The 20639-nt window shown below is 32.1% G+C and overlaps 2 protein-coding genes across 4 annotated transcripts; one reads left to right on the forward strand and one right to left on the reverse strand.

Annotated features, from left to right (window-relative positions):
- The first annotated feature begins 5092 nt into the window (after positions 1-5092).
- Positions 5093-11629, forward strand: LOC102624696 (uncharacterized). 3 transcript variants are annotated; one of them, XR_003065948.2, is made up of 9 exons: positions 5176-5212; positions 6115-6238; positions 6534-6729; positions 8184-8338; positions 8577-8720; positions 8808-8911; positions 9034-9214; positions 10727-10881; positions 11304-11629. XR_003065948.2 is itself a non-coding variant. In XM_006480289.4 (8 exons), the coding sequence occupies exons 2-8, from the start codon at positions 6167-6169 to the stop codon at positions 11382-11384; spliced, it is 933 nt and encodes a 310-aa protein (XP_006480352.1). In that variant the 5' UTR covers positions 5093-5212; positions 6115-6166; the 3' UTR covers positions 11385-11629. The 3 variants fall into 3 exon arrangements, 2 of the variants coding, with proteins under 2 accessions (XP_006480352.1, XP_006480353.1); XM_006480289.4 differs by lacking the exon at positions 10727-10881 and having other exon boundaries at positions 5093-5212; XM_006480290.4 differs by lacking the exon at positions 10727-10881 and having other exon boundaries at positions 5139-5212; positions 6157-6238.
- Positions 11630-14300: 2671 nt separating this feature from the next.
- Positions 14301-19233, reverse strand: LOC102625358 (aspartic proteinase-like). The gene is made up of 14 exons (XM_006480292.4): positions 19068-19233; positions 17932-18294; positions 17776-17836; positions 17559-17653; positions 17361-17473; positions 17065-17233; positions 16943-16982; positions 16503-16567; positions 16266-16379; positions 16107-16171; positions 15590-15737; positions 15388-15507; positions 14714-14802; positions 14301-14602 (listed from the first exon to the last, which is right to left on the reverse strand). Exons 2-14 carry the CDS (start codon positions 18286-18288, stop codon positions 14518-14520), a joined length of 1521 nt encoding a protein of 506 aa, XP_006480355.1. The 5' UTR covers positions 18289-18294; positions 19068-19233; the 3' UTR covers positions 14301-14517.
- Positions 19234-20639: the final 1406 nt, after the last annotated feature.

A 20639-nucleotide genomic window follows, 5' to 3' on the forward strand; every position in this document is an offset into this window, starting at 1 on the left:
CCATAACATTTAAAATGCTAGTAATATCAATGCCATTGCAGGGGGGAAAACTCAAATCAATATAATTTTTAGCTTTTTCTTTCATTTGTCTAGCATGAAACAATTGAATGAAATAAAACCGCTATAGAAATCAGTATTACAGCATCATTCAGTTTAGGAAACAAATGAAAAAAAAATAACATGAGATTTTAATTTTAAGAATTGTTCAGAAGTAAAAACATGTCCAAATTACCCTAACAATGTCAGTTAATAAACTACCTTCATTATATTAGCTAACAAAACACCTACACAGAGGTTACTACCAAAATTAAGCAAATATAAAAGAATTCAGAAAATAGCTCTTCAAAATCTAATTTCTCTTTAGCTATTTATTGTTCAAGAATAATTTGCCAAAAGAAGCTTATTGTCATACATAAATGGATTGTGGTGCTCAGCTGACGAGCAAGTTGACTAACCCAAACTCATAATTCCCATCATCACCTTTGCATAATATATAATAGTAATATAATGATTGAGAAACCACAAAATTCATGCACAGAAATAAAAACATCACAGCAATTCAAGAAACTAGAAATTCATTTGTTGCTTTGAAAGAGGAGAATACATCCAGAATTAACAAGATCAAAACTTTTCAGGACTACTGATCCATGATTGCATGAACAACATATATCATGAAAATAGCATCTAATATGAAAAACTTACAAAATGCAATAGAAATTAAGCACCTAAAAGATTTAGATTTGTTCTTACAAGTAAAATACATTCAAAATACAAACCTCATTCATTTTTTATTTGTTTGTTTATTTATTGTAGTTCCCACAATTCTTATGATTTGTCAGAATTCCCAAACACTTTATTCGGGGTACTTAAAAATAACTAGATTACAAATTATCAAAGCATTGTAAATGGTAGGAATAACAATATCACAACAGAGAAAAAAAAAACTCAAATCAATGTCTTTTTTAGCCTTTTTTTAAATTTTTATAGCATGAAACATTAAAAAGAAATAAAATTATTGTAGAAATCAGCATTATACCTGCATTTTCTTGCATTTGCAATGAAAAGTGGCAGAATACATGTGACCTTAATTTTATGAATTCTTCAGAATTAAAGAAATTCATGCTATCTAATAGGATTTCATTACTGAATTTCACAAGTTATATACACATATATACACACAAATATATTATCACATAAAATTTTTATTGAGAATTCAGATGCAATTTTTTCTTTAATTTCAACTATCTAAACATTTGGACCATAATTTTTATATTTCTTTCAATAAAGGCATAGTTAATCTATTTCATCAAATAAAAACATGACCAAATTACCCTAATAATATTAGTTAATAAGTTACCTTTATTATTACCTATAAAATTACCTTTATTATATTCTTAGCAAATTTTTCTTTGAATTGGTGACAGTAAGCTCAAGCTTAGGCTACTCATCACTCATCAGCGTCACTTGGACTTGGATCCAACCACTTGAGAGAAGCCAAAAGCATTGTTTGCATCAGGTCGTCTATCAATTTTCTCCCTTGCCAATCTATTTAGAATGGAACCATAAAACATGCAAGAAAAAAAAATGGGATTGAAAATTCTAATTGATAATTCAAAATACATAAAAAAATAATTATAGTTAATATCTAAACCCTAATAAGACGAGTTCAAGAAAAGGGAACTAAATTTATAAATTTTTTATGCGAAATGCTTGAGCATAGATTTTGAATACAATTTCAAAGCTTGCACATTTACCTCAAACTGTAAGTGTTCGAAAGATGCCAACTTTTTTATTGATTGATTTTTGGAGATTAACAAAGGTGAAAAGATGAGGGATCTAGGGACTATAATGAGAAAGACAGAAGGTAAGAGCAAGATTTACAAAATTTAGGAGTAAAAACTCATGGCGGCCGCTTGTTTTTCTTTTTGTTGAGCGTCTACGATGGCGGCCGGTGATATCTTTGAGTTGAGCGGCTAGGGTTTTTAACAATGGAAGAATGAGAGGTATTTATATTTTGAATCAAAATTTGGGGAAAAAAATTAAAAAATTGTAAATGTACACGGTATTAAAAAAAATTGTTTTTTTATCTTTGCGGTAGTTTTACCCATCTAAATGAAACCTAATTACTTATTGTTTCACCAAAAATAAAATATAATTTAATTTAAAAAAATAGATATAAAAATTAAGCTTGTTAATATTTTTACATAATTTCATTATTTTTAGTTGTTATATAAATTAACTTAATTTAAAAAAACATAGATATAAATGTAAGATTGAACTTGTTTTAGACAGATTTTGAAGGTAGAAAAAGATAAATTTATCTAGAACAATGAATTTGTATTTTTAGGGGAAACGAGGTACCTCACTGGTTTGTTGTGTGCGGTGTTTCTGAAATTCGAAGGAGGTGAGAAGGGAAAAAGAAAGTGGTAACAATGGTGAAATGTTTGAACCCAGAAAAAGTCTTTCGAAGCGAGCTTCACGCCTGCAAAACAGTGAAATATAGGTTAGAGGTGAAGCCGGGGTACCCCGACATTCACACTCCAACGCTTAAGTTAGCAAACTCAAGTTTTTTTAATGGAAAAGAGAGCTTGCCCGCCCTCTGTAAATCAAGGTTTAAGGTTGAAGAAAGCTTATTTTGTGGAGTGTGAGTGTTCATGAGTGAATGAGAACATGACGGAGAATAAAACCTAGCACCTTTATATATAGAGTACCTCTGCTGCCACATGGCGTATCCTTTTTAGCTATTGGCTATCCGTTTTTAGGCCTTTCACGTCTTTTTACCTTTTTATGATTTTTGGGCCGTTATGTATATGCTTGGTAATCAAGAAGGCGTTCGCAACGTATCTCATCCTTTGGAAACGTGGCGCGCGCTGGAGAATGGTCCAGGGTACCTCTGCAGTGGCTGTCGGGTAGGCGGCTGAGGACCACTGTCCTTGGGACAATGTCCTTCACTTTTGGCAGAGGTGGCAAGCAGCTGTCCCCCCTTTTCAGTACGACGTTTTGATAGTTAATTCTAACAAAATCAAATATTATCCTTCAAGATATGGAAATATTTCCCATGGCAGACTTTTTCAGAGGATTCTCCTGAATCAGATCTGTTGGATACCTCAAGTTATATGGGGTATCCCGATCTATGCGGGGTACCTCTAATTATATCGAGTATTTCTAATCATGCCGGGTACCTCTAATCATGCACGGCACCTCAAATCGTGCAGGGTACCTCGAATCGTGCCGGGCACCTTGGATTATATTGGAGTTATTCCGATCGTCAACACATGACGTTTTGCTATTTTTCCTGTTTTTCCCCCAAACAGAACTAATTTTTTTATAATTGCACACTATTCAATATACAAATCATGAATCATCTAGTGAGTGTAGTATTACTCAAATAATTTGACTTAATTTAGAAATATAAATGTCATACTTAAAGTATATAACTGTAAAAATAATTTAATATAACATTATTCAATATTAGTTGCATTCAATTTGTAAATATCCATATTATGTACCATTATGAATTTGATTAATGTTTAGCAAAAAAAAAAATTACTATACCAAAAAAGATTAAATAAAGTAATTAATTTGACATAATTTTGTATGAATTAATCTGCATAAGAGATTGTTTGTGAGTTTTATTTAAAAATATCAAATATTAGATGCTTTATATTTGTCTAATATATGATTATTTTTTTAAAGGGTATACAAAGAACATATTAATATTAGCCACTAATAATAACAACAACGACAACATTTGAGGGGTAAGTATGATGTTTGGTATAATAATTATTCGATAGTTGGATAAACATTGCAACCATTTTCGTAGGGAGGGATTTAAGTCCTTATATGTGTATTGTGGGATATTGGGATTGATTTCTTCCAAATATTTAGGGATAAATTGTTTTTATTATATGTTTAGATACTTGGATTTTAATGTGATTAAAAGTTGATAAAGTTGTTTTGATAGTTTTTTAGGCAAAACATCATTACATTTATAAAGTAACTAGAAAATAGAACCGCGCTTCACGCAGGTTTGAAAAAAGAATTTAGTATTATCTTTTTTTCTTACTTTACACTTGATGAAACTGATAAAAAATATGAATTGATTTTTTTTAAGATGATACAGCCTTATAAAAAAAAAAAAAAAGCTATTAGCCAGCAATAAAAATAAAGAAGCAACGCAAGATAAAGAATAAAATGAGAGAATATATTATAAAGTGATTTTAGTCATTCCAATTGTGTGTGTACAAAACAAAAAAATGAGCTCTTCTTTTATAGTTACATAATCACTCCATGAAATTAATGAAAAATTATGGATCATAATTTTTTGTGAGATAATGGGAGTTATAGGGAAGCTAAAAGTTACTAATGGAAGATAGTGGGGAGACTAAGAGATATATATTATAAACGTCTACATTTATTTTAATAAATTTATAACACTCCCTCTTGGATGTTCATTACAAATAATATGCCTCATTAAAATTTTACATAATTGTTATTGTGTAATAACAATCAAATTAATTATGAGAAGATGAAAAGCCAAATTTAAAAGAAAATTTCTCTATTTATTAGATAATAGAGAATATACAAATATGAGATGAGAAATAGTGATGCCACATCACCTCCTCAAGTCCCATATTTATATATATATATATATATATAGATATAAAAATAGTTTAATTGATATATAGTTTATTTCTTAATTAATATATAATTTATTGTCATTTATTATATTAAAATATTATTCTTATTAGTACATAAGTTACATTTTTAAAGTAAAATATCATTGAATTTATAACGTAATATTAATAAAATAAAATAATTATTTTTGTTGTTTAAATATATTAGTCTATTAATTTTACTTAATTATATTTTTTATTAGTACATAAGTTAAATATATTAACTATTTTTTCATGAATTAAAAGAAAAAGCAGTATTTTCTTTTTTTAAGTTCAGGGGGGTCTTTGATAGTTTTCTAATTTTAGATTGATTATATTAATATTTACCTAAATTGAGGGAGCTGTATGATAGTTACCATTTAATATTTACCTCTTGTAACCAATTAAAATGAGACTGAGAGTACCGGTGGCCGGTTATTGGTTGTATTAATAAAATAATAAAAAGCGGCTGTATGAGATACAGCTGCATTGAATCGATCGACCAACAGAAGACCAGCAAGAGATCAGAAGCAGAGCTAGATTCTCTTTATGATCAGGTGATCTGTCTTCCTTTCTCTTTTTATTTTTTAAAATTTTAACATTTAATTTTCGTTCCCTAATTATCGTTTTAATTCTGATTGCTGATGATGATGTGGTTTACTTGCTAATAATTGTCCCTTTACTTTTAATTTAGGGTTTGTTAATCAGATTTGACTCTCTCTGATTTTATTTTTTTAAAACTTATCATTATTTATTCGTGTGGTTTGATTAATTTCGAAAAATCACTTTTTTGTTAGGGTGCAAGTATTTTAGGGTTTGTGATGAATTTGGCTAGTTTGTTGAATGAATGTACTTGGAATGAATTCCCCAGCTAGAAAATCATAGAATTTTAGGGAAAAAAATTAGTTTTTCTATTTTTGTAGCTTATTGGAGGCATTCATGAGCTGAAGTGAGTTTGTTTAGATCATATTTAAATCTACTCCTAGCTTTTGTGTAATGTTTTGTGAATCATGTTTCAGTATTGTGCTATTTGGGAGGAGTTAAATTGCTGAAATGGTTTTAAAGTATTGAGTTTTTTTACTGATCTTCTTATTTTAAAAAAAATGTGTTAATTTAATCTTACAACATCGTAAACATGGTCTTTCATTTAAGCATTCATTTGTACGCAAGATCTTCTCTTGAGGTTCTTTGTAATTTCCCTTAATATATTACTTCAGTTCAGAACTTAAATAACATTGGGTTGGAAATGCAAATACATTATAAGGTGATGTAATTTTAATTTAATTAGTATGATAATTATGTTGCTATGACTCTGTTTTTGGACTAATGAGTAACCCCTCGAAACATACATATAATTTTTTTTTCCTTTTTGTGAGGGTTAGTATTGTTCATTATTGAAATTTGAATGAAGATGTTTTTCTTCATGTTTATTCTGAACTCTTGATTGATTTGATGCCAGAAATCATCCTATATACCTTTTGCCGCTTTTGTGGTGAATTAGGTGATAAGAAATGGATTATGGATGGTACAATGGTAAACAGGGACTAAGCGGTAGAGATAAACAGCCACATGAAAAGGAGCAGGTAAGCCTATTGAATTCTGAATATCAGTTTCCGATGGAATAAGCTGGTCTATTGATTTCATTAAGTTATTTATGAAAAGTGGTTTGTATTTGCCTATATAAAACGAAATCCTAATTTAAGTAATTCCTAAATTACCAAAACGTTCTATTGCAATGTTCTTAAGATAATTGTCTGTGTTGCTAAAGTTTTTGTTGATATGCAATATCTATTCACTTTGTCATCAGGACGTTCTGAATGCTCAGGAATCTTGTATAGCTATTGTGTGGAGTTGAACCGTTTGCATTTTCTTGTTTAGGCATATCAGGACTCTGTTATTGAGGATTTGGCGGAGGATTTTCGATTGCCAATCCATCAAAAGCCGATAGAGAATGTTGACCTGGATGATGTGGAACAAGCGTCATTAGATACAAAGCTCACATCATCAAATATTGGGTTTAGGCTTCTCCAAAAGATGGGGTGGAAAGGAAAAGGTCTTGGGAAGGATGAGCAAGGTATATTTTGTGGACTTCTGACGATGTATAATAGTTACCATTATTTTGTTGTCAACAATTTCCTTGACTGATGATTTTACATCATACTTTTGCTTTTTGCGGGTATTGTAATTCTAAAATTCTTCGCTATTCCTCCATGTTGAATCTTGCTAGTGATACTATTTTCTCATTTTATCCTCTCCATTTACAGTACTTGTTCAGTCAGAATGATAAAAAAACAAACATTTCTTGCTTCAGTCAGTCTAAAAGTGTACAAATTCCTTTATTCCTGGTCCCTACCATTGAGCAGTGGAATGATTGGAACTTATTGTTATCTCTCCTTTATTTTCCATTCATATACAGATATTTTGAGGGCTGCATAAGTTTCTTCAAGTCTTTCTTCTAAATTTAGGAGTTAACTTATATTTACCACAATATGCAACTTCTATACATATATTACACAAAGCTTCTAAAGCTCCTTAGTTTCTTCTGCTGGATTTTAGAGTTAAGGATTCTGCAGTCATAGCCAATGAAACAATAAAATTACTTTTCTACTTTAGTTTTACTTTTAAATGTGGTCTAGGTTTATATTCTGTGGAATAACTATGAACCCTTCTTTCTTTTAGCTGATACAGTTAAACCTGTCGGGTTCGGCTTATAAATAGAAACTGATGATGAAAGGGAAGGGGGGGGGGGGGTTTACAGAAAGTGATTTCTCTCCCATGGGTTTTGATGGCTTGAGAGAAAAGTATCATAGGGTTCCAAGCTTGAGTTTTTCAGGATAAACTTCAGTTGTTTAGCCTTGTTAATTGTTCTCTATTTTTTTGAAGTTATCTGGATTACTTTTTGAAAGTTAGATTGTGCAAAGCGGCTAACATTTCGTGGTTCATTCCGGGTTCTCGTCACTCTATTCTTATGGAGAATTCCTATGCTTTTGGTAAAGGAAAAAGGCCAAACTCTTTGGATCTTTTGGGTAATATGGCAGGAAAGAGATCTTGTTATTTTTTAAGGGGAAAAATGCGTATATTATTGAAGAATTGTGGGATAGAGTTGACTTCTAGCTTCTCTGTGGACTTCAGTTTCCAAGGAGTTCCAAAGATTCATCTTTTTCCTTCATTCATTTAAGCTGTGAGAGTGTTTTGAGATGCATAGGTGTCTAGGCTGGTCTAGTATCGTAGATGGGTGATTGGTATATTTTGTATATCACACAAAAGTTTTCATCATTAATATAATTTACAGTTTCTTATCCCCCACAACACCCCCCCCCCCCCCCAAAAAAAAAAAAAAACAAAAAAAAGTTATGTGGATTACATCTGAGGATGTTAGCATGATTGTGCTGAACCATGTAAATCTGGATTTCTGTTTGTTATCTGCTTTTAATTTATTTGTCTATACTAGCTGCACAATTCACAAGAGTTCTTCTGTATGAATTTGTCATTCAACTTTTAACTAGTCATTCTAGGTTCTGTGTACAGGAATAATAGAACCGATAAAATCTGGGATTAGAGATCCAAAGTTGGGGGTTGGAAAACAGGAAGAAGATGATTTTTTCACTGCAGAAGAAAATATCCAGCGAAGAAAACTTGATATCGAGGTAGAGGACACTGAGGAGAATGCAAAGAAGCGGGAGGTATGCTTTTACACTCGTAGATAATCAACATAAATAATTTAACGTAGACATTGATGCTTTACTTCTTCTGAAACACACATCCAATAGCAGAAGGCAGCATATACCATATATGTTTGTCTTTTGACCGAAATGGTATATCATAGGGGAATATCAACTTTGGAAGCTCTTCACAATATCCTGCAGTTTTTATTACCTGGTGGCTTCTACTGCCCGCTTCGTGCACCTTATGAAAATTCAGGTGTTAGCAGAACGTGAGCAGAAAATTCAAACTGAGGTGAAAGAAATACGCAAGGTGTTCTATTGTGATCTTTGTAACAAGCAATACAAATTGGCTGTGGAATTTGAAGCCCATCTGAGCTCATATGATCACAACCATAGAAAGGTAAATAATGTATTTTCCTGTGGTGTAACGTTTGGTCTATACTCTACTCTTGTCTAAATCTGCAACATTGTTGGACGAGGATTGCAGCGTTTTAAAGAAATGAGAGAAATGCATGGTACTAGCAGTCGGGATGATCGGCAAAAACGAGAACAACAACGTCAGGAGAGGGAGATGGCTAAATTTGCTCAAATGTAAATCTTTTCCCTTGCCTTTATTTCATCTGTCTGTTCTTCTATTTATTTCATTTTTATTTTAAGTTTTGCCTTAATTCTTTTTATTTCATCTTACTTTTCTATTCATCGTTGCCTCTTAGGGCTGATGCCCATAAACAGCAGCAGGAACAAAAGCAGCGGCAGCAGGATCAACAACAACAAGACGAAGAATCTGGGTCTGTTTCAGTCCCCACTGCACCTGGAACTACTACAGCTCTTGCCAATCAGGATCAGCGCCAGGCGTTAAAATTCGGTTTCTCTTCTAAAGGTGGCACTTCCAAGGTACATCTAACTTCAGAATTCTGAGTTGATTCATTGCAACTTTAGGTCCTCGTGGGTTCTCCCATTAGAAAATTATTGAGGATGATTTGAAAGAATCTGAGTTGTGTCGAAGCAGTTGTCGTACATATACATGCTTGTATGCATGTGCTGTTGAATACCAGATTCATCTAACCTGTGAACCTTAGGATTTGTGGACATAATTAAATTGTCAAAGCTCTCCCTTATATTATAGCTTCGCTAAATGGGTGATTAAATTCTTTGTAACATATGTGAATTTGTGGATGAGTCTAGGTGGTGCTAAGTGAGGTTTTGTTCCTCTCGTCTTTGTTGAGGCATCTTTTTTGTTAACTGACAGTTCATGTGATGCATGTATAGTGCTTTTTTCTGCTTTTAGGTAGTGTTTACTTTCTGGAGTGGGAGTGTGGAGTGTGGATTCCTCCCACTCCAGTGTTTACTTACCTTAAAAAAAGGGGGAGTGGGAGTGGGAATCCGTGGGTCCCACTCAATTTTGGAGTGGGGAGTGGGATTCCCACTCCCATGGGGGGAGGTGGGAGTGGGAATCCACTCCCCCCTCTTCCTATTTTATCCTTATAAAAATAAATAAATAAATAAAATTTAATAAAATAAATAAATATTTAATAAAATAAATAATATCATATTTAATAAAATAAATAATATCATATTTATTAAAAATAATAATTATATCATATTTATTTTATTAAATTTAATAAAATAAAAATAAATAAATATTATATTTAAATTAATAATATTAAACATTAATTTTAATAAATATTAATTATTTATTTATTTAATAATAATAAATATTTTATTCTAAAAAAATATTAATTTTGTACTATATTATCAATAATAATATTTCATTTGTGTTGCTATTATTAATAATTTTTATTCACATAATTTAAATTTAAATTAATAAAAAATTATGATTTACATAATTAAGAATATTAGTAATTATTATTAATTTATAAATATAATAAAATATTTATTTTATTTTCCAAATATATTTTTTATTAATTTTTTAATTACAAATTATAATTCTGTACATAAGGATAAAATTGTAATTTAAAATAATTTACTCCCAATCCAAGACAAAGTAAACAAATAATTAGGATTCTGATTGACAATCCATACTTTCATTTAGTCTAAGTAAACACCCTACTCCCACTCCCACTCCACACTCTTAATCCAAGGATTCTCACTCCAATCCAAAAAGTAAACGCAGCATTAGATCTTTCTTGAGAACTGTCTTTGGTTCACAGCAATTTTCGTTGAGCTGTAGAGTATTCTGATACAGTTCCTTAATGGTTCAGTCATGTCTGTCATTGCCATCATACCTTTTTGGTTCCAAAGTTGTCATCACTACATATGCCATAAACCCCTTATCAGCCACTGTATTGCATGGTGAAGAAGCATGCCTGCCTCTGCATTAAATTCACTTTATTTGAGTTTTATGATGGGGTGTTTTCCCATTCTCATGTATACAACTTTTAGTAGTTGGGGCTGTAGTACCGCCAGCCAGAAAACTCGTGGAGATAAAGATAACTTCTCTGGATTTGTTTAGCGGTGAGATAAGTACGATGCATTCAAGTCAAACCTGCCAGCCAGAAAACTCGTGGAGATAAAGATAACTTCTCTGGATTTGTTTAGCGGTGAGATAAGTACGATGCATTCAAGTCAAACCTGATAGTGGATGTATCAAGAGACCATGACTGTACTTGTGAAATGAATTGCTGTCTAATACTTCAATTATGTGACGGCTCTAGTACTAGTTATATAGGAGTGTAGTGTTTCATTCTCTCAGTCTCAAGCTGTGGGGAACCCATCTGCATCCATTTGAATGTACAAGGTCTAAAAACTTCAACCACAAATCCTTTGCATGATCAAAATCAGCTTTTGTTTTTAGAACTCATGGTTCTCTCAGTGATAACTATTTCTTTCAATCATGTGTTTAACTTTCTTGCTTCTTCTGATGCACTTGCCCATTAAAACCAATTTTGGTGAATAGAACTCACAACTCTTTTGGGGATATTATGTCTTCATACTCTTCTGGTTTTCTTTGCTTCTTGTGCAGAACACAACTGGAAGTGCTGCAAAGAAGCCAAAAGTAGCTGTTGCTTCAGTGTTCGGTGATGATAGTGATGAAGAACAGTGAAAATCAATCCCCATGCCTGCTTACCAGCAATGTATTTTACGTAGTCTCCCATAAATTTTTGTTGTCTATGTAATATGTCACCATTGCCCATTGTATGATGTTGTTAGTTCAAAGTGGCTAAGAAAATATACATCACTATTTTTATTTTCTTGTTTGTTTATGCTGATGAGTTTGCCTATTCTGTAACCTTTAAAGAATCACTAATTGTTTTCAACACTAACAAATTCTTCATGCCCCTTAAAATCCATTCGTATCTAGTTACGGTGCAACAGGTGCACCGTGCGCTCTTTTCGTCTTTTTGTGCTTCTGCCATTGGATCAGATGCAATAGTTTCAATGGCGTGGTTGTGTTTATTTGTTTATTAATAATGCAGTCCATATTATTTGTTGAAAATTTAGAAAAGTTGAGGGCTTATTCACTATTATTTTTGAATTTGTATCTTCTGAAAACAAAAATGAGAAGAAAAAGGTGTTTTGTAGTTGTATTTAAAATTTAAGTATGCGTCTGATATTATTTTTTGTATGTTATATTTTAAATTGAAAATAGTAATATGTGTTTGTTAAGCATAATTAAAAATGACAAAAATAAGAATTAATGTTCCGTAGTACTATTTTGAAAAATAATTTTTACTAAACATTTAAGCTATACTTGGGAAATAATTGTTTAACTAATACGTATACAATCATAACATAGATAGTTTAAACAAAATAATTCTAAAAAATTACATCATAATAAAAAATTTTAGTATTAACATTAAAAAAAAATTATATTGTTATTGTTTTTACACTATAATTAATATATATTACAACATAGACAACAAACTGAAGTTTTGAAAAAAAAAATTATATTGTAATTGTTTTTACACTATAAACATGACACTAGTGACTAGACAGTAGAGCCATGCATGCTATGCTAATAAAATTTGGAGTGACAGACAACAAACTGAAAATATACTTTGTTAACAAAATGGCATTTGCAATGAAACCACTATCATGGCAATGACAATCTTAAGAGAACAAAATCATATTTACAAAATAAAAAATAATTACTAAAAATTTACTCGAATAAAATAAATACCAGCAACTCGCAATAATAAGGACAGAGCCAAGAGAGCAGCAACAACAGAGGCAGTTAAGGCAGAGACAGAGCAGCAGCTGCGTGCAAAGATGAAGCAGCAGCAGTGCCAGAGAGGGAGCAACAGCAGTGGCCTAGATGAAGCAGTGGTGGCAGTGGAGACAGAGTACAACAATTGATACGGGCACACTGAGGGAGAATAGATCGGGAGAGATAAGAAGAAAGAGAGAGAGCGTTGTTGGATGAAAAATGAAGAGATAAGGATCGAAGAGGTAAGGAAAGATTTTTTTTTTTAATTATTTTTTAATTTAGTTTTGTAACATGTTCTCACTTTAATAGTTATAAAAGTGAATTTGAATTTATTATTTTATAATTTAGTTTATTTTTTTTAATTTAACCCACTAAACATGTATTATATTTGTACTTTTTAAAACGAAAATGAAAACAAAAGCCCAAAAATAGTACCGAATATGCCCTAAAGTTTTCAAGATTTTGTGCCAACATCTTTCTTCATAAATTTTCTCAGCAAGAATTACTAATCTCATCATTGTGTTACAGTATCCACTTGCACAAGTTATAATCAAGAGAGATGAATCATGTTAGATTCATCAACAAAGACAATAGAAAATAAGATGGATTTTGAATTTTTGTTAAAGCTCTTAATTTTGATCATTTGTTAACATAGTAGAGAGGAGTTTCATTGATGATGAGGAGGAGGAGTAGGGGGGAGGATGATGATGATGATAAACCAATTTTTAGACTGTTCAATGACAAAAAGACACATAACAAAAAATTTTAAAAAAAAAATTCTACTTATTTACACCCGAATTTCATTGTAGATGATGAATAGAGTGTTGGTACAAAAACATATCTATGTGATTATCTTTTATATAAAAGAGTTTAATTCCTTATTGCTTATGTGATATAAAGCAAATGAATCTTAAGTAAACAAAAAAGTAGCTTCAATGAGAATGTCCAGTTATGTCTTATTGATTGCAATTGGTTAATTACAACTGTAAATGAAAATGAAAAAAAAAAAATCCAGAAAAACATAAAGATGAGGGGTTGAAGAAAAAGGAAAAAAAATTACTTTAATGAACTATAAATACAGGAGAGATTAAGGGGTGTAATAAAAAAAAAGAACGAAAAGAGGGGTATGATTCACCCGTTGCACCATAGCTCCATCCATTTCATTTATTTTTTGGAGAGAATCATGAGAAATTTAAATTGTTAGGTACAGTTAAGTCTCCTGTGAAGCCGAGTATTTCCATTTCTTGTTTCTGAATAGTTGATAAAAAATTAAAATATTTCAAATTTTGAAAAAAAAAATACATTTCATTGGAATATTATGACTTGTCCACCTACTGTTTTCTTCAATTTTAAAAACCCTAGAAAAACTGAACTTGTTCGACAGTCTGCTTGATGTTTATAAATTATAGCAATTTTTCTTTTTTTGGGTCAACAGTGTTGAGAATTTTTCAGTAAAAATGGTTATCCTGTCCTAAAGCGTAATTAAGTAAACAATGGGTAGAAAATTATTACCCATTCAATTGAAAATTGATACTTTCAACAAACGACAATATGATATATCTAAACTACCATCTTTTTGACATCACTAAAAGCTTACATTTGTTAATAGCACAAAGTAGAAAAATGACACTTTGTAAATTAAAAAAATTAGGGTTTTTTTGGAATAGGAGTAAACAATGGGAGTAGAACCAATAATGTTATCTAAATTATACTCAAAAGAGAAAAATGATAACATTTAAAGGAAAAAACGAAGTCCAATGACAGTTATAAGATGAAATTTCTCCAAATAAGTAAAGCTATCACGTCAGAATATCATAAAATTGAAGTACTTTAAACATAGGATGATAGGATTTTACATAAGTATATATCAGCATATCATCTGTGGTGATGATGATGATAGTTATGCATAAAAGCATACTGATCGTTTTACAGTACATGAAAACCATAATCTACATTCTACAACCCTCCTCCTCATATGAGCAGGTGATGATCGCTGCTACTACATAAAAACTTGACAGTAAGTAGATCATTACGCAGCCTCAGCAAAGCCGATCCGGAGCTTACCAGAGTCGAAAACAGTGTGATAAACCCCCATGAATACATCTCCCAGAATCCTGCATGAATAAACCAAGGAATAAACAAAAGGGAATGTCACACAAACTTGACTGCAAAAATGCAGTTTACGATGCAGCTCTAAGAAGTTTCAGTCAGAGAAGGTGCCGTACCACAGAGGACCCCTTGGAGGAGGCAGGTCGAAAGCCATGAAGCCACTGATGCAGACTTCTGCAATCCCTTCTCCGGTTTTCAGAATATACTGCAGCACGTAGCACAAGAATTCACAATAAAAAATAGAGGGATAAGTATGCCAATGTGCATTTTTGCTAAGAATATAAAGATATTAGATTCAGTCATAGACACACAAACACACAGTCACATCCTGTCATGAAATCAACAAATTGTTTTTTTTTTTTTTTGGTTGTAATTAATGAAACCTTCAAAGCAAAATGTTTACTGCAGATGTTATCACCCATTGAAGTGGAACGGTCCCATTTGATAAGTTAGAAGCTTAATCAAGATTCTCTCAAGTAACAATGAGCAGGATGGATGATCATATCATTTTAAGCACGGTTCTAATCAGTATATGGGTTAATTATTCTTCATGAATTTTAATTCACAATGCAATTATATCTTACCAAATTTTAAAAGCTGGCATTTGGAAGTTTAGATCTTTTCTACAACATTTTCCCAAATAAATTTTAGAATATTGGATCATTCCCTAGCCAGATAGTTTCTAATCTTAAACCATTATTTATAATTTAGGGGCAGCAGGAGCAGCAAAATTGAAAATGACCAATAAGAAATTGAAATCCACAAGAGGAACACATCACATAAAACTAACCTGCTCTGGAGAGAGGTTGAAAATTTTGTCTCCGATGGTGAATGAAACATTTGGCATGGTTGGAATGCGACCACAGTCAATAATTGATTCTCCCATCGGATTTGGCAGGCTGTCGCAGAGCTGTTGAAGATTAAATAATGCTTAATACAAGGAACACATGGATATGGCTTTCTGATAACAGGAGGAATTTCAAAGGAGTCACCTCATTTATATAACTGAGTACTTTCTCCTTTGTTTGCTTTTGTTTTAGCTGATTCTGGACCCAAACCACGGTCATTTCACAAGCACTGCACACAGCACTATCCCCGGCTGATACGTTTTCCTTCTCAACCACGGTCTTGATCCCAGTACTGCAAAGAAAATAGAAGGAACTGTTCAGGAAATTTCTTATTCACATCTAAAGAAAAACCCCTGAGCTTTTTTGGAGACCAGTAAAAGAGACATTTTTGTGTCAGAATAGAGAACAGCAGGAAACTGACATCTAAGCAGACTCGTTGAATCATGATAGCAAAAAGCTGCAGATTTGACATGTACCAACCAATGGCAAATATATATGTTGCTCAAATATCACAACAATCTGCTCCAGTACACTAGAGAGCTTACACAGGAATGCAATTTTTCAACGGCTTAATTGGCGGCAAGAACCTAAAGAATATACAAGTTGCATAGCAAGGCGAACATTGAGAACAAATAGAACACGAGTAATAGGAATTCCTAACCTCACATATTCAGCGCCATTGAAAGCACATAAACCAATCTGCTGACATACTTTCTCAGGTAGTAGCTGTTCCATATCAAAATAGATATATCAATCCAAAATTGGTTATTTATATTGATATTGGAAAGAAATGATGACAAATTTATAAAAGTACACGTACCCCTGATACTAAGAGATCCCATATTAAATCCCCATACTGGGAAACAACTAGCTTACACTCCGCACTAACAACTCCTTCACCACCAATGGCATGATTGATTTCAGTCACAACAGGCTGAAAATTATGGTCCATGAGTTCAACTCTGAAGACGAAAATGAAACAAATGCAGAGGCAAGATAATTGACGAAGCCTGAAGGCTTTTTGGTAAAAAAACTGTCAAAAAATGAAAGCTCTTACTGTTGGACCGGCTAGTAAGGATGTTCCTGAGTCCACAATGGCAGCACAACCACCCTCACAAACACCTGAGAAAAATTATAATGATTATCAAAACTTAACAAAATTTCTTCTAAGAGCTTGTAAGAAATATTGATCTTCAACCAGAAGAAACTTCACAAATGCTCATTTCCCAAACAAAACCAAAATTACACGGGAATAGTATTTTCAAAATTATAGGGGCTAAATTTTATGTTTTGAATCAACTAGAAAAGCAACTGGAGTTAACGAATGAAAAATATATGGGTACCCTATCTACCCGAGCACTCGCTAAGAATTTAACATTAAGATTTGCCAGATCAGACTAAAATGGCACAATCATGCTATGTCCCTGTCAATTTTAAGAGGTAATCACACACAATATGGGTTCAGTGATGGGTAAGAGAAAAGTTCCATGAGATCACCTGTGGACTGATTCCCAATTAATATATCTCCCAAATTGAACTGAAAATACAACATTAAAAATCAGTTCTTATATTAATGTTCCTAGCAAGGAGAAAGTTTCCAAAAACAATCATACGTTCACCTGCCAGTAGCCTTTTTTAGTAACAGGAACATAGGTATGCTTCCCTTTAAAGTGCTTTGGATCAACACCACCAAAAACAATCTCTCCACCCTCTTCAGCGTCTGGATCCCTGTTGAGCCAGAATGAGAAGACCTCCTCGCTTACAAGGCCCTGCTCAACCATATTGTCCCTGCACTCTTGCCATGTATCAGTTCATCCGAAAAAGCACCAAAAGATTTGAAGCAAAGCAGAACTTCAAACTAACCAAAAACCACAGTTAAAAACAAATAAAATAGAATAGATTCAGAGAATCATACCACACAGGCACAGCATCCCCAACTGCAATTTCCCGGAACCCAAGCCCTATTATTCCATCAAACCTTGCCAATAGAAAAGTGAGACTCCCTTCTCGTGTAGCCTCAATGAAAACCTGCAAAAGAAATATTTGAAGGCATGCACATTGCCAAGTGAAAGGACACCAATTTAAAAAATGAACTATCAGAACAAGAACACACCTGATCCTTGACAACAACATCCCCAACTTCAACATTGTCTTGACTGAAGAAGCCAGAAATTGATCCAGATCCATAGTTTATTTCACAGGATTTTCCTGAATCACAATTCAGAAAGAAAAATTGGAGCTTTACTTACACAACAAATTTGAAATGCTTCTAAACATCTACCACGCCTATGATCCACAAAATATCATGGCCATGAAACTGAAAACATTACCAATTTCGGTATATGTATTGGATTTTCTGGACTTGTACCTCGAATGGAAATAGCAGGAAATCTGCACATAAGAATGAGGTATTAGATTGCATTTCATTTTTTTTTAATATTTTGGATAGTATTAACAGCAACAAAAAGGAAATCAGCAGAACTCACAGAGAAATAGCACTTTGAAGATGGAACCCAGAGATTGGAACTGCCGGTATCAAATATGACACTGAAATTTTGTGGGGGAGAGCCAATACCAATCTCTCCAAAGTATTGAGCATCCATAAAGTTCTTCAAAGGCAAAATATCTTCATCTGAATCACCCAAACGATGGTGCACGCCACTAACACCTGCTCCCCCCATATATCGCTCTTTTCTTGTTATTCTTGCAGCATTTAGACTATGAAGATCTAGACGCCGCTTCTTCAAGCCAATTCTCCGTAAGCCATTAGAGGAAGCAGGAAGAAGCAAGCACGACGCTAGCACCCATAAACAGAAAACTGACCGAAGAAGTTTCTGCTCCATGATGTTCTGTCAGAAAAGATGACAAAAGAGTCAGAACTGGCCTTGCTTCTCAGAATTAACTATTAATTTTGAAAGTTTTGACATCAAAGAATCAACATCAGCTAGAATAATAATAGAATCACCAAATTAATTGTCAATCATAAACAATTTTGCACTCATGAAAATTATTTAACATGTAGTATAATCAATAAAATCAAACATATCTTCAGGCAGACAACATCAAAACACTTACTAAATCACCATTTTGTTTTAGAAATAACGAAATAAATTCACTAGAGATAAAAGAAAAATATATATGTTAGTGATGATGATTTAAGAAATGAAACCATCAAAAGTAATCACAAGCAGAAACCAAAACCAAAACCAAAACCAAAACCAAAACCACAAGGATTCTGAAAAATGAAAACCATCATCAGAAACAATTACTTTAATAAAACTGAATATAAAGTATAAACCAAGTTGGGGACCAAAAAAAAAAGAAGGTTTTTGAGTACACAGGCACAATATTATTTGATCATCAAGCATAAAATGAAATAAGGTAACCAAGCTTACAAAATACTGCTACTACTAAACAGATGATCAAGAATTTAAGTATATATGGTGTTGATGATCACTGATCAACAAGTTCTTGTTAACATGTTCATAGATGATCATGTGTTACATATATGATAAAGATGATCAAGAGAAATAGGTCAAAGACTCATGTTCATAGATGATCATATATTATATTAGATGATGAAGACGATCAAGAGAAAGAAATCAAAGAGTCAAAGCCAAACCTTTGGTTTTCTGCTGAAGCTGAGTTTGAAGCAAGGTAAAGTGAAGATAATGTACTTCAGGAAGTGTAGAGTGACAGAGAGTTAAGTATGCATCCACAGAAACGGGAGCCCAAACCTACTGTCTGAACCCACATTAATTAATTATCTGCATGAATAACACTTGGCTCACGCGCTTCTGTAGCGATTTTAGTGTACTCCTAACTCACCACTTGTTTTTTTTTTAGGAGCATTATTTCTTTTTCTTTAAAGTAAATTTAATAGTTCACGTATGTGCTAATGAGTTCAAGTGCCTAAAATTTATTTTCTTTTCAATAAGGGTAATTATTTTTTTTGAGAAGGTATAAACAAATTCTCTATCAATTTAGGTTTTTTAATAAAATCATTATAATTTGAACAGTATAAAAGCCTGCATGCCATAATAAGAAATTAACACTTACTGAAAAGAAACCATGCATGTACATATATAAAAAGATGAGTAATGATAGATATTTTTTAAATTTTTATCTTAAATAATGTATCAACTATTAAGTAGTTGATAATTCTTTAAAAAACTTAAGTAAATTAATTATATTATCTCACCAATTAATTAATAAATATCATATTATCAAGATAATTTTTTAAGATAAATAATTTGAGATGTATAGTACTATTAAAAAAAGATTTATTCACTTTAAATATTTTCATTAATATTTTAGGCAATAAATTTATTCCTATGAAATTTTTTAAGGTACATTATCATGTACCATACATTAATCTCACAATTGTTATTAATAGCAACAAAAATAAAATTAACTAAAACTACGTGAATGTTTCTAAAATTAATTATAAAGTTTATGTATGTTACAGTTACATGGTAAACCGTAATATAAATATCGATATAATACCCTTTATGAAAAGAGAGTTTTGTAACCCTATAAATGTTGACAGTTGATGGGCCCATAAGCCCAGAGACAAGTGCTATTTAGTTTGGAATCCCTCTAAGTTACATGCATGTACCTTACAACCCTCTCACATGAATAGTATCTATACACTATTCATGTGAAAGGGTTGTAAGGTACATGCATGTAACTTAGCATTACCCTTTAGTTTGAGGTGCAAAGAAAATCTAGAACCCAAAATGAGAGTCCTCGCGCAGTGAAATGTGTACGTGATTATTAACACATGGCTTCAATTATTTTAATTTTTTGACTTTGTACATAAAAAAGTTCCTTTTTTTGGCCTTTTTAAAAGAAAGTTTATCTAAAGACTAAATAGTAAGGAAAGTACTTCTTTGTTTTGCCCCCACCCATAGATAAAATCCCTAGTGGTAGCATCCAATGAATAAAAGGGCAAATTTTTTTATTACTCCTTTCAAAAATTAACTATTATCAAATCTTCCCTTGTTTTATTTTTTAAAACTTTTAAATTATTATTATATTTAGTTAAAAGATAAAAAAAATATATGAATGGGTTGATGACTTTTTTTTTTTTTCTTTTAATATAAAGGTGCGAAACGGCAAACGCAATGCTCAACGTGGCTGTTGGAAATTACTTAGAAATTTCCTCTAAGATTTGTCACATTTGTCGCATACG

The sequence above is a fragment of the Citrus sinensis genome, chromosome 6 (genome assembly GCF_022201045.2).
Source record: "Citrus sinensis cultivar Valencia sweet orange chromosome 6, DVS_A1.0, whole genome shotgun sequence".
Taxonomy (NCBI): Eukaryota; Viridiplantae; Streptophyta; class Magnoliopsida; order Sapindales; family Rutaceae; genus Citrus; species Citrus sinensis.